This window comes from Eschrichtius robustus, chromosome 3 (assembly GCF_028021215.1).
Source record: "Eschrichtius robustus isolate mEscRob2 chromosome 3, mEscRob2.pri, whole genome shotgun sequence".
NCBI classification, from domain to species: Eukaryota; Metazoa; Chordata; class Mammalia; order Artiodactyla; family Eschrichtiidae; genus Eschrichtius; species Eschrichtius robustus.
This window is the reverse complement of record NC_090826.1, coordinates 137,095,052-137,119,361: the sequence shown is the minus strand read 5'-3', so window position 1 is coordinate 137,119,361 and position 24,310 is coordinate 137,095,052. Positions and strand designations below refer to the sequence as shown.

The 24,310-nt window shown below is 48.5% G+C and overlaps 1 protein-coding gene across 3 annotated transcripts in view; it reads left to right on the top strand.

Moving 5' to 3' along the window:
* SEC16B (SEC16 homolog B, endoplasmic reticulum export factor) overlaps positions 1 to 23,733 on the top strand; it is a 54,298-nt gene extending 30,565 nt beyond the window's left edge. Inside the window, exons 11-26 of one of the 3 annotated variants that reach the window (XM_068541302.1) lie at positions 1,319 to 1,416; positions 3,335 to 3,416; positions 7,396 to 7,513; positions 8,734 to 8,845; positions 10,456 to 10,561; positions 12,260 to 12,400; positions 13,567 to 13,689; positions 14,503 to 14,575; positions 16,139 to 16,438; positions 17,272 to 17,339; positions 19,651 to 19,803; positions 19,980 to 20,078; positions 20,480 to 20,558; positions 20,699 to 20,778; positions 21,859 to 21,957; positions 22,607 to 23,733. In XM_068541302.1, coding sequence (XP_068397403.1) covers positions 1,319 to 1,416; positions 3,335 to 3,416; positions 7,396 to 7,513; positions 8,734 to 8,845; positions 10,456 to 10,561; positions 12,260 to 12,400; positions 13,567 to 13,689; positions 14,503 to 14,575; positions 16,139 to 16,438; positions 17,272 to 17,339; positions 19,651 to 19,803; positions 19,980 to 20,078; positions 20,480 to 20,558; positions 20,699 to 20,778; positions 21,859 to 21,957; positions 22,607 to 22,675 — 1,800 coding nt within the window. In that variant the 3' untranslated portion in view covers positions 22,676 to 23,733. Of the gene's footprint in view, positions 1 to 1,318; positions 1,417 to 3,334; positions 3,417 to 7,395; positions 7,514 to 8,733; positions 8,846 to 10,455; positions 10,562 to 12,259; positions 12,401 to 13,566; positions 13,690 to 14,502; positions 14,576 to 16,138; positions 16,439 to 17,271; positions 17,340 to 19,650; positions 19,804 to 19,979; positions 20,079 to 20,446; positions 20,559 to 20,698; positions 20,779 to 21,858; positions 21,958 to 22,606 lie in introns of all 3 variants that reach the window. The other 2 variants (XM_068541301.1, XM_068541300.1) reach the window with 2 other exon arrangements.
* Positions 23,734 to 24,310: the final 577 nt, after the last annotated feature.

Sequence of the window (24,310 nt, the reverse complement as noted above, 5' to 3'; positions counted from 1 at the left end):
TGTATGTTTTAAAATTTGCAGCTTCAAACCCGTGTCACCAAGTTAATCGTGTCATTAATTTGACGTATGAAGTTCATAGTTAACAAGCACTTGATAGTAAGTGGTTAGTTACAGTATTAGGTGGGGGTAGTTAACTATTATGTATACTGGCTTAAACATAACAGCAGCCTCGGGATTTCCCTGGCGGTCCAGTGGTTAAGACTCCACGCTTCCAAAGCAGGGGGCATGGGTTTGATCCTGGTCAGGGAACTAAGATCCTGCATGCTGCGTGGTGCAGCCTAAAACAAACCAACAAACCAACAAACCCCTCCCCCCCCCGAAACCATAATAGCAGCCTCTTTCTTTTCATGCGAGAGTACTGGGCAGGTGAACAGAAGATGGGGCAGCCCTCCTCCCTGTACTCACCCAGGGACTCAGCTGTAGGAGTCTCCACCATCTTCAATGCAGAGTCTCTAAAGTTTCCGGGAGTCATCTTCATTCCAGCCCGATGGGGAAGAGGCCATGGAGGGTTGAGCACAGGGAGGGGTTCTATGGGCCAGACCTGGAAGCGTCACACATTGCTTCCCTTCCCATCTCAGTGCCACACCTCAGTGCCAACGAGGTGGGAAATGCAGTCCGGCTCTTGGCCTAGGAAGGGGAACTTGGATTTGGGTGAGGAACTAGCAGTCTCTGCCACAGTTGTTAATAAAGAAATGGTTCCTCGAGAGGGGGTATCGGTATGTGTATGGCTTATTCATTTGGTTGTGCAGTGGAGGCTAACACAACATTGTAAAGCAACCATACTCCAATAAAAACTAATTAAAAGATAGAAAGAAAGGAAGGAAGGAAGGAAGGAAGGAAGGAAGGAAGGAAGGAAGGAAGGAAAGAAAGAAAGGAAAGGAAGGAAGGAAGGAAGGAAGGAAGGAAGGAAGGAAGGAAGAAAGGAAGAAAGAAAGAAAAAGAACCAATGGTGGGGGTGAGATGCTTCTCTCATTTTTTGGTGCTTAGGTTCATAAACGTATTGTGTGACTTTGGCTAAAGAGATAAAGCTGACTGGAAACTATGTCTGACGGGGAGCTAATGCAATCACATAAGGGGTTTGATAAGGTGAAGGCTGGAGAAAGGGGCAGCTTAGAGAGAAGTACCTGCCAGTTAAAGCCATTTCTCTACCGTTCCTTTCTCACATTCGCAGGGGAGGCTCTGGGTGTCTTCCTGGAAGCCCGCCCTCTGCTGCTCGGGCGTGGGTGGGTGGGGGGGCAGTCCCCAAGCACAGTTGTTTGCTGTTGCTCTTAGAGGCAGGTGAGCAAGGTGGTACTGAAGGTGATGTCTGTGTTTTCAGGAGGCCTTGGAGTGGGCCATGAAGAACCATTTGTGGGGTCACGCTTTGTTCCTCGCCAGCAAGATGGACCCAAGGACCTACAGCTGGGTCATGAGTGGGTGAGTTGGGGACGTGCCAAGAAGACCAACGGAGTAGAGTGGCTCCCCTCCAAAGGTGGAGGTGAGGGTGGGGAGAAATGCAAGATGCACTGAAAGGCCCCTCCCTCCAAGCATCTTTCCAATTCTAAGTTGGACGTAGCATTTCTCTTCTCCAGATCCTAATAAGCTAGACACAGACACATTCTTTCTAGCTGGTAAGTTGAATAAAACATTTTACTAATGTTTCCCAGGGTCAAAGTTTCCAAAAATTAAGTAGGTTTCTACATTGCAGTAGCCTTCTCCCTTTGGGAGGGTCTGCTCTGGAGAGTTCCATCGGTGAGGGGGTAGATCACTTAAGGGAAACTGACAGAGCCTTAGGACTGAGAGTTAGTAATTTACTGCTTAGTCCTGCAGCGTGGGTGTGGGTGCTGGGAAGTAGGGAGGGATACAGGGTAGCAGGGCTGTGAGCTGTGGTAGAAAGGGGTTTATAGGACTGGGGATGAGATCCAGCAGTCTTCATCTACTGGGAGATGTCAAGACCGAAGGCATCCCTTCAGGTTACACTGGGCCACCAGGACCCGGGTGCCGGGGGGACCGGAAATAATACCCAAACCAGGACGGAATAGGAATGGAGGTGTGAGTACATAGCCAGGAGTTTAGAACAAGGGCAATGAAACAGCTAAAGAGACTCAGAACCAAGTGGAGGTGGAGGTGTATGGGGCGCTGTAAGGGGTCAGCCCTTCAGGCTGCAGTTAGCGTCCATGGATTGTCGGGGACAGATGTGTGGCAGGGGTGGGCTGGGGTGGGGGCCCTCCTATAAGGAGCAGCCTTGGGTTAGACAGAGAAAAGGATGGTACCTCAAAATTTATCTTCTCACATTGGTTAAAGCCGTGGAGCTACCTTCTCTGCTTATCTTATATTTCAATTGCCCATACGTCCCGTTGGGCAGAGAGTTGGATGAGAAGATGGACACTCACACTTTAAGTTCAGTCTGTGGGGCTAACGTCTGTCACTACCTGGGAGCCCATTCTTCACCATGGCTTCCATGAAATCTCTTTATTACTCTGACCCTCGGTTTTCCCAGGGACTAGTGACACCACCACATACTTCATTATGTTCAGAGACCAGAATGGTGAGGAGCACTGAACTTCTATTAGGAGAAGCTCTCTGAGCTCCGGAGGAAAGGTGCTGTTAAAAAAAAGATGGTGTTCCGAGGAATGAGTTTCCTTTGGGTTTTGGAAACGAACGTCCCACAGCTCCACACTGTAGCATACATCTCGGCTACAGATTTTTGCCTTGGGCCATTGATATTTGATGGGGCCCAGTGAATCATGAAAAATCTCTCTCACTGAGTCTGCTTAAATCTCAAATCAGCCATAGAGCTTATTATGTCCTTGTTAAGCAGATCCCATGGTTTGTCATCAGCATGATCATTTCTGGTCCCTGCTCTACGCCTCTTTGGTTACTGAAAATGACTATGTAGTGCTTGTGAGCAAAAGCACTAGAGACCCAGGCTAGCGATGAGCCGGCAAAACAGCACTGAGAGCTGTGGGCTTGGGGAGGAGGGCTGCTGTGGGGCAGTGGGCGTGGAGGGTGCCTGGGGAGGAGGTGCCCACCGTTGGGCTCTCAGGGGTCTTTGAAGTATTTGTGGCTCACCTCCGTGATGGACGAAGGCCTACAAAATAGTTACTCAAGAGTTAGGGTGTCAGTGCTAAAATGCAGAAGATCTTCCCCAGTAATGAGATCTATTTGGCGTGTGTGGTGGGATGGCGATCCGAAAGTGGGATGGAGCAGAGGCACAACTGAAAAGAGAAACTCAAGCTCCAAAAGAAGCTGCTGCAATCAAAAACAAGTAGATGAGGCCTTGTGCCTCACAGGCAATGGGTTAGAGGCTCTCTTGGCTGGGTTCCCACTGACGGGCGGTCTCCTCTCTCTGCAGCTTCACCAGCACGCTGGCGCTCAACGACCCACTGCAGACCCTCTTCCAGCTCATGTCGGGGAGGATCCCACAGGCAGCCACGGTACCCTCTGTGACAGGACCCCTTCAACACCCCAGCACCCTAAGGGCTTAGGGGGTAGGGACTGCTCAGGAACGAGGTGATGACTTTAGAGATGAAAAATAAGTAATTACTGTTGGTTAATCACCTCCCACATGCCTGGCCCTGTGCTAAGCGCTGTGATGCATGTTTCATTTAACGCACGGAGGTAGGAATGATTATCCCTGTTTTGCAGACGTGACGACTGAGTTGCAAAGGTGTAAAATGACCAAGATCGCAGAGCTAGGAGTAGTGGAGTCAGGATGGGCCCAGGTCTGTCTGATTCCAAAGACTGTGCCCTTTCCACAATCCACGGCTACCCATTGTGTGGCAAATAGCGAGAGAACCCGAGGCTGCTCTCCACACTTCCCACAACCAGGCTTTCTTTCCTTCCCACCACTGCACGTGACCCTTCAAAGCTGGACATGTTAGATTCTACGTCATCAGTGTGGGACGTGGCTCGGGAGAACCCTGAGGCCAGCTTGATAGTTTTCCCATTATAAGAGCATTGATCTTTTTGTCCCAAGGTATTCCTTCCCTATCCTTGAAGTCCAATAACTTTACTAAGATATATCTTGTTGTTGACTGTCTGTGTCAGTTATTCGGGGATACAGCACGCTCTTTTAATATGTGCATCCATATCTTACAGTTCCAGAGAAATTTCTTGAATTATATCCTTCAGTATTTATTTTGTTCTCTTATTTTGGTTTTCTTTTCAGGAACATCCTCTATACATAAAATATGTATAGTTCATATATATATATATATATATATATATATATATATATGTGAACTGTATACATATACACATGTGAATTATACATATAATTTTCTCTTTAATTAAAAAAAATTTTTTTTTGTTTCAATTCTTTCTTTCTTATTTTTTGCTGTGTGTCCATCCTGTGTGTCCCTTATTGTGTTTTCATCAGTGTCTCTTGGCTTCTGTGCTTTTTCCATTTTTGTCTTTATTTCTTTGATTTTTCTCCCACTTCCCTCCTGAGCTCTGCAGGTCACATTTACCTCCCCCTGTTCTCCACCATCTCTTTCCTCTGCTCCTGTAACTTAGCTTTAGACCCTTGCTTCATAGAACAAATTGTTTCATTATTTTACTTAAATTCATGATGAAATGTTTGGTGACAATTCTTTGTTTTGTGGAAACATTTTTCTGGTGAATGTTCTTTCTACCTTCCCCCCTCCTTTTATCTTGATGGTATATTTGTAGAGATTCTATACTTGTTCCTTCATAGGCTTCAGGTCTTCCCTGGATGAGTTATTTATGGGAGGTTTGAGCTGGGGAGGTGCCAGGACCATATTCCAGGCCAGCTGGCATTTCCGCATGACCTGGTGTTTTCTGTGAGCATCTTTGCTTCTCCCCAGCCAGTGGAGATGGCTGTGGGATCCCCTCCCTCTGGTGTTCTCTCTCTCTGCCTCCTAAACCCACCTCTGTTCAATCTCCATTACTTTTGGAAGCCTTTTCTTGTGTTTAGAGGCTTGGATTTTTGCTGACACCTAGTTTCAATGAAAATGTACTTCATGCTTTTGCTTTTTTTTTCTTATTGCTGTGGACAATTTCAAGAAAAGAAAAGAGAAATGATGACTTTCATGCCCCCTCGTCAAACCAGCTGGCTATACTGGAACATGGGGTGCACCTCACAATTCTGCTGAGGGCCTGTGCTCTGCAATGAAATTGCACCGTGTCACAAAGCACTAAATGCAGGAAATGATGTAATCAGCATACAGTCCATTGGGTCTCATTGCACTGGTAGAATTTGCTAAATGTTCCCTACTCTTGGGTGAGAAAACCGAGGAGCCAGAGGTGATATGCCAATGCAGTATTTGACCCTAGTGTTTGAGAGTTTCCTAGCATCGTAGCATCCAGTAAAAGGCTAGACTTTGGTACTTATAATAAGAGGAGTAGTGGAGAAAGCATGGCAGCTGGAAAACACAGACGTGGGCTTCTGTCACAGGCTTAACCTAGACTCTGCTCCTCACTGTTGTGTGAACTGGGCCCTGCTACTTAATCTCAGAGCCTCAGCTTTTCATCTTTGTGGGCATTTTGATGCCTAACAGAGCTACTGTAAAAAATTAAAGGGGAGAGAATATCTGAACATATCAACCACCATGCTTGGCCCATTGAAGTTAGTTAATAAGCGTTCTCTCTCTCTCTTCTCCCTCCATAGACCTGCTTTACAGTGATTTTTTTCCAAATCACCTGGGGGAGGAGACAGAAGAATTACTTCTAAGATTTTGTTCTTTTAGCAAGGGCTTTTCTTTTGCTAGTCCCTTTAGTTTCAGCAAGAAAGAGCCTGGCTCACATGTGAAAATGGGGATAATAATAGTACCTAATGCAAGTGATTGTTCTTAGGAGAAATGCTTAGCACAGGCTGTGGCCCAGGGTCAGAGTGCAGTAAGTGAGAACTGCTGTTATTATTGTGATTTAGTGTCATCATCGTCCTCATTCACACTGCATTGCCCAGATAAACAGAGTCACTATAAAATGGAGTTGGATAAAGCATCTTTTGTTCTGTGGGATAATTACAAATACAATACCAAATAATTGTGAATTGTTTTGACCTCCAGATCTAAGCTATTACTGTCAATCTCCTGCTCTATCTATTCAGTATAACAAATTGGAGGGGAGACTAGTCTGCAGATCACCTCTTTCCTTTGCTGTGCTTCTCTGTGTGTGTGTGTGTGTGTGTGTGTATTACATGTAATTTATAAGGTGCAAACCAAGTGTAAGGCACTATGCTATGGGCTTCATCTAACTATATTATTATCAACAGTAATCCTGGGATGAAGTGAGAGTAGCATTGACATATATACACTACCAAATGTAAAATGGATGGCTAGTGGGAAGCAGCCGCATAGCACAGGGAGATCAGCTCTGTGCTTTGTGACCACCTAGAGGGGTGGGATAGGGAGGGTGGGAGGGAGGCTCAAGAGGGAGGGGATATGGGGATATATGTATATGTATAGCTGATTCACTTTGTTATACAGCAGAAAGTAACACAACATTGTAAAGCAATTACACTCCAATAAAGATGTAAAAAAAAAAAAATCCTGTCAGTTAGACATCATGATCTCCATTTAAGAGATGAAGAAACAAAGGTTCAAAGACATAAAGAAACTTGCTCAAGAGGCAGGACCCCAGGTGAATCCAGGGCCCGTGTTATTTCTGTGACGTGTTGTTTCTTTATTGATATTTCCTGTCCTGAAATTCCCCTTTATTCAGGAGAAGGGCGGCCCGTCATTCGTGAGGGGCTTCTGCCCGCTCCCACTTCTCTGATTATACTCTACCGCCCCCTCGTGGAGCTCTGCTGCCTCTGCATTGTCACCAGAGGGAGGGGACATAGTGCTGGCTGGGCCACTTGGCCTGGTTTTCTCACTCCTCAAGAGGCGATAGGAATTAGAGTTCACAGGGTTGTTGTGAAGATTAAAGAAGGTGATGTGTGAGAGAGGGCGTTGGCTTTGTAAAACCAGAAAACATTAGCCAATTGGTAACAAGGTATCAAGGAGCCCAGTGTTCCCCTGTCTTCTAATTGGCTAATATGGACTCTTCTCATGAACCAAGGGTATTTGATCCTCCTTCTCCCACTGAAACAGCAGTTGTTGTTGTTGTTGTTGTTGTTGTTTTGATTTTGTCCCTAGCTATTGGGGTTAGGGGCACCAGGAGGAAATCTGAAAATTAGTGACCAAGAGTGTCATTCTATTTATCTATCTCCCAACATCCCTGTGTGTGTATGTATGTATGTATATGTGTCTGCCTGCCTGCCTATTCATCCTTCTAAGAGTTTTGCTTTTTCAAAAAGAGAACGCAAAATCAATGAGTGGCCACATTGCCGGCAGCATAATGGGCGTTCCCGGAAAACCAGGAAATAGACAACAACCTTCCTTACTTACCTATGTTCTGGTCAGGGCTACATTACTCAGTCAATTTTCAATTTTTTCTGCTGCTTTTCAGTGTTGTGGGGACGAGCAGTGGGGAGACTGGAGGCCGCACTTGGCTGTGATTCTGTCGAATCAAGGTGGGGACCCGGAGCTGTATCAGCGCACGATTGTCACCATGGGGGACACCCTGGGTAAGCAGAGACCAGCGCCATCCCCTCCTCTCCTCTATTTCCAGGGCAGCTTTAACCACCCTGTGCTTAGATTCTCAGGTTCTGTGTTGGGCCCGAGTCTGTGCCTCAGGCTTTCCTTTGACCCAGGAGCCTCAGTGTTTTGGGGACAGAAACTCCAGGGAGAGGGGTGTCCTTCTTGCCTTTCTGTTTCCCAGTTTTCCGCTGTGAGCCAGTGCAGGCCAGGCCCCTGAGACTCTGGGGTCTGCCACTGCAGGAGGCTCCCCTGAGTAGGTGATTCCTATGCCTGGGTCAGATTCCCGTGCAGATGGAGTTAACACATGGGGGCATCTCGCCTACTGTTGCTGTTACTCCCGCAGTGACCCAGCTCAACCAGATAGGAAATTCTATTTTTGCCTGAACTACCCTGGGTAATCGTATAATCTTTATTTCTATCATCTCTCTGTGAATGTGGCCTCATAAACACTTAGGGGCTGTTGAATGTTCCAGATCAGTGGTTCTCAGATTTGGTCAAGGGCCAGAACGTCTAGAAATCATCGCTTTGTGGCACTTCGTGAAATACTGCTCTGCTAAACTTAAAATAGCTACGCGTAAGATTGTGCCCAGTCAAATGGCAGGTTGTTCAGCACCTGGGTAGAAAGAGAACTAACTTTTGCCCAACCTTCTTGGGTGCCGGGCCCCGTGCTAGTTACTTTACCTATTTGAATTAATTCAATGTTGAGGTAATGGAAAATGTATGGGAGAACATTTTAAAACTGGGAACAATTTGGTAATGAATGTAATTTTTATGATCACTGGGAAAGGTCTTCTATTGTTTGACTTTAGCAGGGGAGGCATTAGTGCCCCAAGAAGCCTAGTTTAAAAACTGCTACTCCCAACGGCCAGCTTCTCTGCTCAGGTGTAGGCATTTCTACCCATTTCGCCCTCTCCAGAAGGACTAAAATGCTTAGAAACGTCCTCATCGAAAATCCATTAGGGGGAACGTGAAATAGTGCCTTATTCTGGCTGAAGAGAAGTGAAATAATGTCGGAGGCCAAAAATGCGGTAGGAGAGGGAGTGGGGTTTGGGGTCTGTGACTCGTAGTGTGCAAAGCTCGTTCCTTTATCCCCATGAGGCTCTCCGCTCCGACCTCCAAGCCCCTCTCCAGCCCTCTCCCATCCCCCCCAGATGGTGTGTCCTCACGTGGGCGTGTTCCGTGACCGGGGCTTGTTCTCCTCCTGCAGCTGGGAAGGGGCTGGTGGAAGCAGCTCACTTCTGCTACCTCATGGCTCACGTGCCCTTCGGCTCCTACACCGTGAAGACAGACCACCTGGCCTTGCTGGGCAGTAGCCACAGGTATGCGATCTTCTGGGGGAAAGGGAGTGGGAAGGACATCTTCCAGGGGATTGGTTTAGCCCTTGCTGGGCTTCATGGCTCCATTTTCCATTGTCTTGTGTGAATTTCGGCCACTGCTGGTCCCCTCCTCTGGAATGGTTTTCTGCACAGGTAGGCTCTGGGGGAGGAGATGCCGGGTGGGTGCCGCATCACACCGCCGGGGGGCCTCAGGTCCAGGCCCTGCTCCGGGGAAGCTGTGAACTGGTGCCTGTGGGTTGCATTGTACCCCTATGGCCACTCGGTGGCTCCCTGGCTCCGTGATCAGAGACTGACTAGAAAATGCTTAGCGGGAGCGCGCGGCGGCTTGAGCCTCTGCGTTAGGCAGCTCTGGACCTGTTCTCAGAGCCTGCCTTGTGCAAAACCCGAAAGTGGAAGACGTTTGCTTAGCCACCACACCCTACCCTGACTTGGTGCACAAGCTACTCAGAGTCGCGCCTGTCACTTATTCCCTGCTGGCCGTAGCATTAGGCTTTTCACACAGAAGGACCTTAATAAGCCTCTAGACAATGAATAAATGGACAAAACGACCAGCTTGCTCTCTAGCTGTCCTCCACATTCTAGATCTCTCTTTCTCTTTCCCTGTAATAGTTACGATTTCCTAAGTTCTTACATTGTGCCAGCTGTTTTATTTGCACTATTCCTTTAATCATTACACATTTACCCTGTGAAGAAGGTACGCTTTTAATCTTCACTTTATAGAGGAGGGAAAGCAAGGCACAGAGAGGTTAAGTAACTTGTCTAAGATGGTACAGCTAGTGTGGGGTCAGGTTGGACTTGGAATCCAGACTGTCAGGCTTTTCTTTGTAGAAACGCAGCCTCTCATAGTCTGTCTGTCAAGGTCACGGTCTCTGATAGCACCTAGTTGGCTTGTCAAAGAGGCCCGTCTGGGCCAAATGAGACACTAAGTGAAACGGTTTAATGTGTCTCCCTCCTATGTTTATGTTGTACGAGGATGTTTCTGGAGATACAGTCCTGACCCTAGGCATAGCCCCCGTGATTATGATTTCAAACCCCACAGCAGCTGTTTTGGGACCTGTGGGGACTCTGAGGGCCCCTCAGATCACGTTCACCCAGCCTGCTTCCTCACTGGAATGAACCTCCAGCACAGGGACCGTCTTCTGATTTTTGGCTCCGCAGTGCTACCCTCTCTCTGCCGGGCCTTCTTTCTTCAATGCTTCCGAATGTCACATCACTCCCTCTTTTCTGCTCTTCCGCTCAGGCTGTGGTGGCCTCTCACAGACTCCCGCTCTGGGTTCTCAGGGCACTAAGGCTGGCTCTCAGCGTGCTTACGGGGAGGACCCAGTGCCCCACTGAGCTGGGTGTGAGAGCAGCTTGCCTTACGTGACCCTCCAGCAAAGATGGCAGCGATCTCCCCCTCCCCCCAGTCTCTCCCCCCTCCTTCCCCCAGAGCCTCTGGAGGTGCAGATTCTCTTTCCTCTCTTGGAGCTGCCCCAGGGATCAGCCCAGGACAGAAACTCTACCATGAATGGATGCAGCTGGTGTTTGGCCATCTACTAGGATTTAAATCTGTCCCCACCTCAATCTCTTTTATTCTTATTCCCTGGTTTTAGTCAAGAGTTTTTGAAATTTGCAACAACTGAGGCTATCCAGAGGACGGAAATCTTCGAGTACTGTCAGATGCTGGGCCGCCCCAAATCCTTCATCCCTTCTTTCCAGGTAACTGAACCCTCACGAGGCCACCACCTTAGCTGCGTCACATGGCTGTGGGCCACTGGGTTTTCCGCCTTGCTATCTGGCATGTAGTGGCTGGGCTAAGTCATCCACTGGACTTTTCCTCATTAGCTGGAATGTGGGAAGGGTTAGGATGTCATTCTAGGTCCCCTAAAGGTGTGCATTTTAAGATAGGAAAGCAAAACACTGCAGCAGCCTCTGTGCTGGGGGCTCCTGCCTCACTCCTGGCAATGAGAATCGTGCCAGCAGCCCTGGGGCTCCCCTCCTGTCTGCAGCTTCTTCTGCTCTTCTACCTCCAAATGGCTCCACCTTCTCCTCAGCCCCATGGTCATCCTGCTGGGAGTGGGAGCAGGAAGGCCCAGCTGGGGGCTGCTCACCCTTCTCCCTCTCCTCTGACCTGCCGCTCCCATCTCTTTTGGATGACTCTGTTTTTAACTCTGGAAATTCCTCCCTGCTCTGTCCTTGGCCCCCGTCCTTCTTTCCACCCCCAGGGCTGCAGCTGTGCAGGCGGTGTCCACGCAGGTTCTAACCTCTCTTCTCAACCTCTCTACTGGATGCCCTGTTGTCCCCTTAAATCCATAATGACTCCTTCCGTGCCTGTATTGAGAGTGTACTTGGTGGCAACAACACATACACACGTGCACACCGCCACCACCAAACACAAAACACAAAACAAAGGCTTGGAAATGAATGAATTACTGCCTATAGGGCAGTGACCCAGTTAGTATCTTCTTTAAGAGTTTTACCAAAGACCCACCTTCTCCAGCAGAGCCCTGCCTGACCAGCTCCTTTGGGTCCATGCAGGTCTTCAGTCTTTTTCTTTCTGTTCTGTAGTCATCCCACCTCTCAGCTGTCTTTGGGCTGATAGCAGTGAGATTAGCTGTTTTTAGGGAATGAGTTCTACACGCCTGGCACTGTGTTATGATGCTTTGACTGTATGATTTCTAATCCTGTGAGGTGGGCATGATTACCCTCCTTTTACAAAACAGGTTCCAAGGAGTTACATGCTATTGGCTCACATCTCTTGGGTACCATTTGTTCTAAGGACTTTACATGGATTATCTCACTGAATCTTTACAACAGCCAAGGGGTAGATCATATTATCATCCCCATATTATAGTGAGGAAACCAAGGCGCAGAGAGGAGGTGGGGTAACTAGCTCAATGTTCCACACCCAGCGTGGAGTTGGGATTTGAACTTGGGTCTGTCTGATTTCCAGCCCTCAGGCTCCATTTAGTTCTGTCACTCATGCTTCTCTGAACCCTTACCTGTCTCTGTTTGTACACTCCCTTGGGCTTGAAGTCCCTTGCACCTGAGTCATTTTTTCTTCTTTTGTCCATCCCCCTGGTGCCTGGTCCTGTGCCCCACATACACCAGGCTTCCCAGAGATGTGGGCTGCCTGATAAGAAGAGTCCAGTGCATTTCCACGGTGACCAGAGCCTAGGGAGATTCAGCTGATGTGCCTTCCAGCCCTTTCTCTATGAGGACGGAACTGCAGGCTGGATTTGGAATTGTGCCCATACACAGATAGAATGCCCCAAATGGCACAAGGCCCTCTTTAATATTTAGATCCAGAGTTAGAGGAAGTTGGCAGTCAGCTGACTTCCAAGAAGTCTTATCTCCACTTCTCTCTTTCTGTCCCTGCCTGGATGGGCTCATCACTGGCCCTGCTCTTCTTCACAGGTGTATAAGCTCCTTTATGCTTCCCGTCTGGCAGATTACGGCCTTGCGTCCCAGGCCTTGCATTACTGCGAAGCCATTGGCACAGCCCTCCTGAGCCAGGGAGAGAACAGTCACCCTGTGCTATTAGTGGAACTCATCAAGGTGAGCTTCTCAAAGGGTTCTCTGCAGGTGTGTTATCTTCAGTGTTCAGAGAAAGCTATTGTAAAGCGGCTCAGACACCCCATTTCATCTTCTTTGAACATGCTGTAAAATTGGAGCCCGTGGCTGTCTTTGACCACGTATGCATGTCCAGATGTGATAAGCAGAGGCCTGACACTGCACAAAGAAGGATGCTATGGGCGGGGATGGCGGCAGGGAGGGACGCAGTGAAATTGGGGGACAGGAAACCAGTCATGTGCTATGCAGGAAATTCATTCTTGCATCTGCTTTTTTGGTACAGTAAAACTGCCTGTTACGGTGAACTGTTCTAATGATAAAGGCTGGGCTTAGAAAATATATTTTAGTGGTTAAAACAGGAAATGATCCTTATTAAAATGCTTTTAAATGCATGGAATATTTTATCACATGTGAGATACATTCAAAAAGAGAAAACAAAAACATATCAACTTTTAGTTCCTGAGAAAGAAAACAATCAGGCAAATCGTTGTTCCAATTAATTGAAGAAAAATCCATTAGCTGAGAGTAAAAAGGCAGCCTACCGTCAATTTTTTCTTTGCTTTAGATGAGGCTCAATGTTGGATTCTGTAATCAATAAAATCTGTGGTACTGAGCCCCTTTGATGGTAAATTTCTGCCAATAGGATGATGGTTGTAGGGAGCTCAGGACCCAGAATGGAGGAGTAGGAAAGTCTGGGAACTTAATGATGGAATAGTCTTACGATACAGGCAGTCGCTCGACCAGCAGCACAGACGTCTCCTTGTAGGGAGCTTGTTAGAAATGCAGAATCTCAGGTCCCACAGATTTCTGGGATCAGGACTAGCATTTTAGCAAGGTCCCAGGTGGTTCCTACCAGGCCTGAAGTTTGAGAAGCGCTTCTCCTGAGGACAGCTTTGCAGAGACATAAAGCAGAGTGACAGTTTCTCCTCATAGTTTATTTAGTGTCTAGCAACAAGATGGGTTAACCGTTTGTTTATGTTGCAATTTGGGGAAGATATCTGCTGAATTTGCTGTTTGGCAATTCTTTGTAATCTGGTTTACCAGTCAAGGCTCCCTTCTTTTTTCTTACTGCCTCTCCCCATGGCCTGTCCATTTCACTTACTTCTCTCTCTCTCCTTTTCCCTCTCTTACCGTCTGGAAACCTGGAACAGCTTGCAGAGAGACTGAAGCTGTCAGATCCTCTGATTTTAGAACACCACCGCCGTCACCGAGGAGACAGGGACCTGGAGCCAGACTGGCTGGTACATCTTCGGGGGCACCACAAGGAGCTGCAGGTAAGTGGAGGGGGTGCAGGTCAGTGGGGTGGGCCTCTGTTTCCCTCTTGGCTGCCCTAGACCCAGAGTAGGCAGGCACTGACCTCAGCAAGCCCCCGACCCCATGGAGGGCTCTGGGGTCCCCTGTCACCCATGAGGCACAGCCTGACTGGGGAAGGGGTGGCACTCAGCTTCCCCGCTGCTGCCTCGCGCCGGTTGGAAACATTTTCCTGTGTTTGGTGTGAGACAGTGGGGCCCTCTTCCAAAGCACCCAGCCACCCTTCTCTGTGGTCCCAGAAAATACATTTTCTGACCATCAAAGCTTCCATCTCTCTGTGAGGAACAATGGCTCACAGTGGCCCTTGTCACTTTCATGTAATGTAGGGCAATTGCTTAAAAGACTTCCGGGCCTCTCCTTTTGTTGTTCTGACAATTGCAGAAGCGGCTGGTAGTAACTGTAACAGTAATTGGAACAGGGCCTCCTCCATGCTGTTTCTCCCTCTGTCGCTGGGAAAGGGCAGGGGGATTTTTTTAGGCACACACGGCCCTTGCTTCCTACATGTGCTGTGGGCTCTGGGGCCCACGGTTTCGTTCCCTCCTCTTGCCCCTTCCTCTGGGAGAGGATGCTGCCCTGGTCCCTGCCTGCTCTGGGCAGAGCTGGGAGGTAGGAAGGGCTGAGGCTGCCCCTCCCCCTCCCCGTCCAGCCACGGCATTCACCTGCAACTCCCTTACCTTATCACTCCCAAAGTTTCTTTTTGACTTAATTTTAAACCATGGTTCACTGTTTTTGTTTTTCTTTGTGTTGCTTAAGAGGTGTTTACTTTATCTTAACAGCAAAAGGCAGCAGGAGACATTGGGGATCCTCGCTCTGCTCACTTGGATATTTTGGGAGCCAGAAAAACAACAGGTACCCAAACCAATGAACTGAATGTGTAATAGCTGACTCTCAGGATCTGATTATACGAGATAACCTAAAAGACTCTCCCCCTTCCCTTCCTGGAGTGCCTTCCTTGCCTGTGTCAATCTGACCCAGTGGTCTGGGCCTCCCCTCTCCACACAGCTCCACTGACCAGAGGCATCCCTGACACGATTTTTTTCCTTTTTTTAATTAATTAATTGATTTATTTTTGGCTGTGTTGGGTCTTTGTTGCTGCGCGCGGGCTTAAGTAGTTGTGGTACGTGGGCTCAGTAGTTGTGGCATGCAGGCTCAGTAGTAGTGGCACACGGGCTTAGTTGCTCCACGGCATGTGGGATCTTCCTGGACCAGCGCTTGAACCCGTGTCCCCTGCATTGGCAGGCGGATTCTTAACCACTGCGCCACCAGGGAAGTCCCCACCCCTGACACTTCTGTTTCTGCATTATTAGAGTTTTTGCTTCACATTCAGGTTTTAATCTTGTTATGTTGTGTTGTTATCTAATTGCTTCACTTGTGTCAGTACTGTCTCCCTAGCTGAATACATTCCTTGAGGCCAGAGGTGGTGGGTTATCTGTATTTCACGTTAGCAGTGGGGACATAGGAAGTGCCTGTGGTGTTTGAGCATCAATCGCCACACGCGTGAAATAGGTTTCAGAGTGTTTTCAGCAGATCCCTCCTTTCCCTTCAGGATGCCTCTGAGTATTGGGTTGGGCAGACGTTGTTACCCCAGTTAATTCTGTGCCCTTTCCCCAAACAGCACTCCCTGGTGGGGTCAGGACGGGGCCTCATCTTTTTCCTTCCGGCTGTGTCCCAGCCTTTTTTGCTTCCTTCAGGGATAAGCAAGGGGGCAGCAAGGAAGGGCAGGCCTTGGTTTCTGTTTCCCAGCTTTGCTGCTGCGTCCCAGAATCTGTGAGGGTGAAGGGCTGCAAGAGAGCAGGCTGGGTGTTTCTGAGTGGCCACTTCCGCTGGGAAGCAGCTGTGTCTCCTGTCACCCAATGGAGCAGGTGGGTCAGATGACCACACCAGTTCCATAACCTTGGGGCAGCCATTGTCCCCGTCCACACCTTGGTCTGTCTCTTCAGCAACACAGCAGAGCCAGAATGAATACCACCAAGGTCCCTTCCTGGACCAAGGTTCTGCTTCTTTAAAAGCAAAGCCATCATTTCTGTAGTCTGACTTGGGTTTTAACTGGCAACATTCTAAGTTTCAAGTACCCAAGTCCCTTAGGAGATCCTTAGAAGAGAAAGTTTATCCAAATGCAAGAAATTGTGGAGTTAAATGAGATGGTAATTTCTTCCCTCCCAACCCACTGGTTTAAGGCTCAGAGATCATACAAGGTAGTGAGGGAAATAGTTTTGTAAACTCTGAGTCATAAGCGGTGAGAGGTGTTACAATTACTGCTGTGTTGTACTTGTCATCACATCGATGGCAGCCACACCAAGCGGCCTGTCCTTGTCACTGCTTTCCAAAGAGCAGGATTGTTCCTGGTATGATTAGTCCACACAAATGCCACATTACAGGTCTCACTTCCTCCTCTTTGCCCTATGTCCTTAGATGACACTTTCTACCAGGATCTTTCTGGATATCAAGGCAACTCAGAAGCCCTTGGGGACTGCTCAGCCCTGTGGCCAACACTGGAGCCGATGGGCCCGGCCCATCCCAGCCCACAGCAGCCCCTTCCCCTCCAGCCCAGCTCCTACCCAGCAGGAGGAGGTTCTGGGCAGACAGGGGTCCCGGTGCCTCTTTACTCAGTTCCTGAGACCTATCTGCCAGGGACCGGTGGCAGCATGGCAGTGACAGGGACTCCTGGAGGAAGGGCCTGGGAGGAAGCCCAGCAGATGCACCCGCCCCCTGGTAAGACCTGCCAGCGAGGCAGCGAACCTTGGGTGACGAGTGTCTAGGGGAGCAAGCAGAAGAGGGAGGTGCAGGGACAAGTGCAGGGTGTGGGGTGGGAGCTGGTAAAGCCCTGAGTGGTGGGTGTGAACATGACTGAGGGCCTGGTACTTCACGTTCTTCTGAGGGGGACAGCTCTCTCCCATTCCAGCCCATGTCTCTACTGGGACAAGCATAGCACAGCCAACTGCAGCCACTCTTGCCATCCTCTTGGATTCTGTAGTTTCTAGGATCTCGGCTGGAGAAGGCAAGAAAATGCCACCTGTGCCTGGAGCTGTAGTTTAGGCCAAGTCCTCTTTCTGAAGTCATCAGTGTCAGGGACCGCGGGCAGAGGCTCGTGCTTCTGTCTTCTCCCCTCAGGCCTTGGACAACAGGGGCTGAGTATGGGTGAGCATTGCTGAGTGATGCCAGGGAAGTGCGGGAAACCACGCAGAAGGATCAGATCTTAGACCTTCTAAGACAAGGTCCTGTCCAAGATGGGAGACTCACATGGAGGGGAAGGTCAGGGAGGATCCCTGCGATCCAGCTTGATGTGGCCCTGATTTCCGCGGTTCCTGAGGAATGACCCTGGTTCGGGGTGAAGGTTGGGTGAGCAGCATGTCCTGGGGTGGCTGGAATTCAGAGGCTTGTGCAAATGGACTTTGCATTTACTGTGATGCACTTGGGGCTATGAGCTCAGAGCTCCAGCTGCTTTGCAATTAGGAAAGCCAACTGTGTCCCCCATTACCCTTCTTCAGGATAGATGGGAAAGGCCCCACTTCACATCACGATTTCTGTTGTGTTTTGTGCCATAGGAGAGAACACAGTGTCTCCAGAAACCTTCCAGCATCCTGATGGGCAGAAGGTTGTTTCCAAACCGCAGGTGAGAGGACAGAGCCCAGCAGATGCGGTGCCCACTCTGAGCTGCAGGTTTCCTTCAGTTGACACGGTTTCTCAGCCAATCACAGATGCCTTCCTGTGCCTTGCACCAGCCCTCTCTTCCATGTTTCACCATGTTTCTTTCTACACCAGATCCTGAGAGGTGGAGAGGAGGCTTGTTCTGGTTCATGTTCAGTCCTGCCAACCTGTATCCATGGGGGCAGGGCCGGCAGGGCTGAGTGTAGCTTTGGACTCACACATCCGCTGCCTTTGATGCCCTCTTCTTACTGTTGCACCGAACACTTGCTGTGCTCTGCCCCACCATGGAAGACTCTTGATATTTCTTCCTTTCTTTTAATTTTTACCTTGCTTTATTTCCAAGAAGGACCTACCAAAGCTGAATCTCTTCTGCCCAGGTGTGCCGTCAGGTCTTGGAGGGAACCACGTCTAAGTAATCATCCAGCCAGCTGTTGGATGAATGAATCCCTTCCCTCCAACAGCAGGCATTGCTGGTCCCAAACCTAAGACGTTGTCTACCTTTGCCTGGCGAGGCGAACTTCCTCAAGTTGTAACCGGGCTGCAAGGCTTCCGACTTTTATGCTTTACTTTTTTTTTTTTTTTTTTCTAACTGAAAAATTAGTACGTTATTGTTATAGAAAACTTGAAAAATGAAGAAAAAGTGTCATATAAAGAGTCAAACAGACATCACTCAGAAGCCCATAGTCAAATATTTTCATTATTTCCTTCTAAAAGTTTTTCTATATATGGGTTTCTCCTGCTATCCGAACATAGAGCCTTTCCATGAAACCTTTCGTAAGTCTAAATGGCATGAAGGGAAGAAGCAGTTACCTCAGTACACATCTTGCTAACAATGCACAAAATAAATCGAAAGGAAGCACAGGTGCTCACAGACACAGGTCAAAGCTATGGCATCTTGATGCGGAGATGCTGAGCGTAGTTTCCGGGAAGGAGCTTGGCAGGCCACTCTCACTGCTTGGTGTATGCTCTGCCTCTATAACGGCTCCTACAAAACAAACGCTGAACGCTTTTTTCACTTTTTGCCTTTTTTTTGTAAAAGCGAAAATCCTCTTTGGACTTTTTTTTGGTTAGGGAAAACAGGTACTAATGTAGGTCTTTGGTAAAAGCCAAGTGGCATAATGCAAACTTTCAAAAAGTGGGGGAGACCTGTCTATGTATATATGTGTGTATATAAATGTGTATACATACACACATGTGTTTTTAAATGGTTAAGAACATATATAGGTGAAACTTTATTTTCTATTTAATACTATAAAATTGAGATTTTCCATGTCATTCCTAAATAGGATTTTTAATATTGGTGTGATAAAATCCATTGTATGGAAATACCATCACTCATGCATTTATTCATTCACAAATACTGAGTTCCTACAACATACCTGGCACTGTTACAGGGGTTGGGGGTACACAGGGAAGCAGACAAAGCCTGCCCTCATGGGGCTTCTGTTCCGTGGAGGTGACTGCAAATAAACCACTGTGTGCATGAGGGATGTTACTTTACATGGAGTGGAAGGGAAGGCACCTCTGAGGTCAGCATGGAGGGTGGACGGAGGCCAGGTGAGTATTCAGGGAACAAGTGTTCCAGGCAGAGGGAATAGGGAGAGCAAAGGGCCTATAATGGGACTGACTTGGTGCAATCGAGGAAGAGCATGGAATCACTGTACCTAGAAAGTGGGGAGCAACAGGGGAGAGGGCTAAGAAGCAAGACCAGAGAGGCAGAGAGGGACTGGGTTATGGAGGGCCTGGTAGGCCCTGGAAGGAGCTCAGATTTTAATTCATCTTCCTCCCATTGTTAAACACTTCAAGTGTGTCTCCTTTCTTTCCTACTCTTTCTCGCTACTCCTCCCTTCTCTTCCCCTCATATGTAAAACACAATGATGGGCATTCTAGTATATAAGCCCTTGTCTATTCCTCAAATTTATTCAAATAGGAGAAATTCCTAGAAGGAGAGTCAGACTGCTTAAGTTTAAATCCTTGCTCTGCCGTTTACTAGCTATGTGACCTTAGGTTGCTTAACCTTTCTTTTTTAATAAATGTATTTATTTCTGCTGAGTTGGGTTTTCGTTGCTGCGCTCGGGCTTTCTCTGGTTGCGGCGAGCGGGGGCTACTCTTCGTTGCGGTGCGCGGGCTTCTCATTGCGGTGGCTTCTCTTGTTGCGGATCACGGGCTCTCCCCACTGCTTTACTGAGCAGGTCAGGTGAGGGAGTACGTGCAAATGTGCCTTTGCAACCTGTCAAGTGCTATAAAAATGTTACTTCTGTTTTCTTTAATCCCAGGTGCCACTGATTTCCAGAGCACGAAATATTTCTGAGAGTTCCACTGTATCAGTCAAGGAGGATGAGGAGGAGTCCTCCGATGAGGCAGATAAGAAGTCTTCCGAAAACACCGCCCAGAGAGAAAAGCTCGGAGACGCCAAGGAGAGTACAAAGGTAGAGGGATTCTTCTCTTCCCAGAGGGTGGAGCAGAGCTGGGAATCTGGACTTCGGTGGTGTCCCTGCCCCTCCTGTCTCACCACCATCACAGGTGGGGGGGGGCGGCTGGCTAATCTCATATTCAGAGGGAGAAGCGACCCTGCAGGCCACAGAACTCGCCTTCCTCCCTCCAGAGCTCGGGGTTTGGCTGGCTCAGCTGGTTTCGCCCGAAGCCCGCCAGAGACGCGCCCCCCCCTGGAGACAAAGACGCATCTGACAGTCCTGACTCTGAGGTAACCTCGGCAGGGAGGGCGTGGAAGCTCCCCCTTCTAGGGGCCCTAGGAGGGTCTGGAGCTGGCATCTCTACCCTGGTCCGGGTGAAACAGGTTTAGTGATGGAAGATTGTGGGAAACAAATTGGTCCAGTGAGGGGAAAGGCAGATGATGAAAGGCCTTAAAAGTCAGGATGAAGAATTTTAACTTTCGAGGGCCAGGAGTAATTTGGATCATTGAGCAGAGGAGCGGCCTAAAGAAAGTGGAACTTGGGGGAGAGAAAGCCAGCATCTGGTTGAGGCAGGAGGCCGCCATGTGGGCCCTGCAGGAATACAAGCAGGCAGCATCGGTTTGTTAACCGTCAGGGCTACCTTCCTTTCTGCACTAAGCAGGAAGACCCCCGAGCATCTTCTCCTCCCCAGCCCAGCCCGGGCCTCTCGCCGACGCCGCCCCCAGCTCCCCAGCCTCTGCCGGATGCCGGCGCCTCCTCCAGGGACACAGGTACCGCCAACCTCATGTCCTCTGGGCTGCCTGTGGTCCTCTCTGCGCTCCCCGGGGGGGGTGGGGTGGGGGTTGCCTTCTGGGCGTGGGGACTCCTCTGTCCCGAGCAGCGGGAACACCCCTGACTCATTGCTTCCTAGGCGGGAGTGAAGCCCGAGGATCAGCGTCTGGGGCCGGGAGAGCCGAGGGCACGGGGAGTGGAGGCTTGTCGGGACCTGAGGTGAGCCGCCCACCAGGCGCCTGTGTGCGGACTGAACATGAAAATGTGGGCTGGAGGTGTCGCCCTGTGAGGGCCTGACTCGTGGAGGATATGGAGAAAGCTTCTGTATTAGTTTGCTAGGGCTGCCAGAACGAGGTATCAGAGACTGTGCCATTTAAACACCAGAAACTTATTTCCTCCCGGTTCTGGAAGCTGGAGATCTGAGATGAAGGTGTCGGCAGCGTGGGTTTCTCCCTCAGCTTCTCTCCTTGGCTTGTAGCTGGCCATCTTCTCCCTGAGTCTTTACATGGTCTTACCTCAGTGTGTGTCTATGTCCAAATTTTCTCTTCTTATAAGAACACCAATCATAATGGGTTAGGGCCACTCTAATGACTTCATGTTACCTTAATCACCTTTTTAAAGACCCTGTCTCCAAATACATTCTGAGGTGCTGGGGTTAGGACTTCAACATATGAAGTTTGGGGGGAACAGGAGTTAGCCCATAACTGCTTCTTTAGGTGATGTCTAGAGAACGGCCTTGGGACTTCCCTGGCAGTCCAGTGGTTAAGACTGTGTGGTTCCACTGCAGGGGTCGTGGGTTCAATCCCTGGTTGGGGAACTAAGATCCTGCATGCCGTGCGGCATGTGCAAAAAAAAGAGAACGACCTCTTTCCCTGTCCCAGTAGGAGCCAGAGTTCACCAGTATCCTTGGCAAGGGCTGTGATAAACTCTTGATGAATTGTCCACACCAGTATGGATTTCATGCCGATTGCTAGGAAAACATTTTTATTTCTTGTGGCCTGGTTACAGCACTCTTGTAGTATTTTAGATCTTTCAAAGAATAGGAGGTTACTTTTTATGATGCTATTAATACATTTATTATGGCCTTTTCTTTTCATGCAGCAGCACCCGAGGCTCTGCAATGCCACCCTAGACCCAGGGGTTGGCTGTGCCCACTTGAACCACATTTGTTTGCTCAAGATTCCCTGAGCTCTATCACGTCTGCATCTCTTGACCAAAGTTGATGCTCAGGGAAGCCCTTGATGTTCTGGAATCTGGGAAGTGGTGACTAAGAGGATTTTCCATTATTTTCCATCACAGGATGTTTCCTCTGGGCTCTACTTCAACCCTGGTGTTCTGCTTCCCCCACCCCCCTTGAAAGGGGCTGTCCCTCTCTACAACCCATCCCAGATCCCCCAGGTAAGGAGGCCCTGAGGGAGAGGGGGTTAGGAGCATGGGTTCTGGATTAAGGAGACCCAGATTTATAACTTACTTATAACAACTTACTGTGCCTGAGTTCTTGAGCAATGACTAACCTCTCTAAGTCTCAGTTTCTGCATCTGTAAAATGGGGTTAGTAGTAGCTACCTCAGCGGATAGTTGTGAGGATTAAACCGGAGCATGTATGTGAAGGGCCTGGCACTCAGAAAATGCTCAGTCAATGTCACTATTATTAATATTGCACTTGACCTTTCGTAAGTCTTGAGACTCAGGAGAGACAATTGGTGTTGGTGTCAATGGTGTGGTTGCACCAGGGCTGTGTCCTGGGGGTGAGGGGATCATTGGAAAGTTTGATTGAAGCTAAACTCCCTGCTTCTGCATGATCTGGGGCAGACCGCTTGTTCTGATGTATTACTGGCCTCCCTTCTATATAAAATTGAATTTCTTTCTCCTTATTTAAGAGGTGAAGGTGTTGGGTGAAAACGAATAATGAGAACACCACCATGGGAAGCCAAATACAGCAGAAGGGTTTCTAGACCCTCAGGATGCCCAAGCTCAATCCAGCCAGTCAGCCCTGGTCGGAGTCATGCTTGGGGCTATAATCTAGTGCCATGCTTGTTCTTTTCCAGCTCTCCATGGCTACCAGCCTGAACCAGCCAAATCGCCTAGCTCAGCGCCGCTATCCAACCCAGCCATGATGAGAAGGACCAACCATCCCAGGCTGGTCTCCCTGAAGCACAACTTTTATGGTGTTCTCATTTCTTAATCTCCCAGCCCCTTTGCCACATCGGGGCCCCCAAGAGGGTTGTGCTAGCCTGTTGCCTCCATGGGGCATAGAGAACGCAAGGGGACAGGGTCTCCCAGGACATAGCTCAGTTCAATCTCTTAAGATTAGCTTCAGAATGATGGTGCAAATGACTTCATCAGATGGAAAAGCTGGGCATAACAGCAGACCGGAGGTGAGAAGAATGCTGTGACGGCAGCACTTAGAATGTGGCTTGAGATCCTCGGGAAAGTCAGGGCCTAAGAATCCCACTGCTGGAATCAATGATGACACCACTGGCCTCAGCAGCAGGAAATTATTGGGGGAGACGCACTCAGAGCAATATTCTAGACTAACTTTGACTTCTTCCTCAGCCTTAGTTACAGACCAATTCATGGCTCTAGTTAGCAAAAGAGTTCTGAATCTCGGAAACTTATCATTGTTTCCCGTCATCATTCCCTCTTGGGTGACATTTTGGCAGTTTCCCTCTTGGTTTTAGTTTTGTGCACATTTTTTATGTGGTTCAGATTAATTATATTTCTCTCACTTTCTTAGCTGGTCCTATTTTTCCACATTCTGGCATCTGGCTATCAAGTTAGATTGCCGTAGGCATCATATTGTCATGGTAACTACTGAACCTAATGATGCAGATGGATGGAACATCAGTGTAATAAAGGATGGAAAATGTTCCCTAAAAATTCACTCCTTCCATAAGAGAGGAGGAATGAGTGCCTGAGTTTGTTAATACCTCCCTTCCTCCCTCGGGCCTTTGCAAATTGATGTTCGGAGGGTCAGAGGAGCCAGAGGGAGGAGGGGCACATCTTGGAAATTTCCATTTCTCCTTTCAAACCCCCAATAGGAGTAACTCTTGCTGTTTGTCAGATTTGCTGAAAATTGTTCCTCACAAAGAACATTTTTTGTATGTGTAATTGTACATACAGGTTTTGTACTTTAATGTAATATGGTTCTGATGTTGATAGTGATTAAACCAGATAATTTTATAGCAGATGCTTGTCTCCGGCTGGTTTTTGCAGCGGGAGAGAGCACACTGAGTGGTCTCTTCCCTGAAGTCTTTCTAATAATGGTTTCATTGTGTGATAGGTGCGAACAGCTGGTAAAAGCCCTTTGTTAACGAAGAATCTAGGGAATAGTCCTCTTAACTTCTAAGTCTACCGCTATTTTTTCAGTTAAAAAAATATGGACAAAAGCTCCTCTGATGCAAATTGGTTACTCTGTTAACTAAATATTGCATATTCTCTTCTCTAAAAAGTTTATTCATCTCTCAGATTAAATTGGGAAATGTGTGCACCAGTGTTTTGCATCTAGAAGGCCCTCAGTAAGTGCTGTTCCCTTTTTCCCTAAAAAAGACTGCAGCCCCTTCAGTTTGGTATGCTGACACCCAGTGGCGGTACAATGCCAGTAGTTTGTGAGTTTCATAGGCACCCAATTGTTGAGACTTGAATCCTGGCTCATCCACAGTTCATCTTGTAGTCTTGGACAGGGTTATCTAACTGTCTTGTGCTGCAGTTCCCTCATCTATAAAATGAGGATGATAATTACAATAGTACCT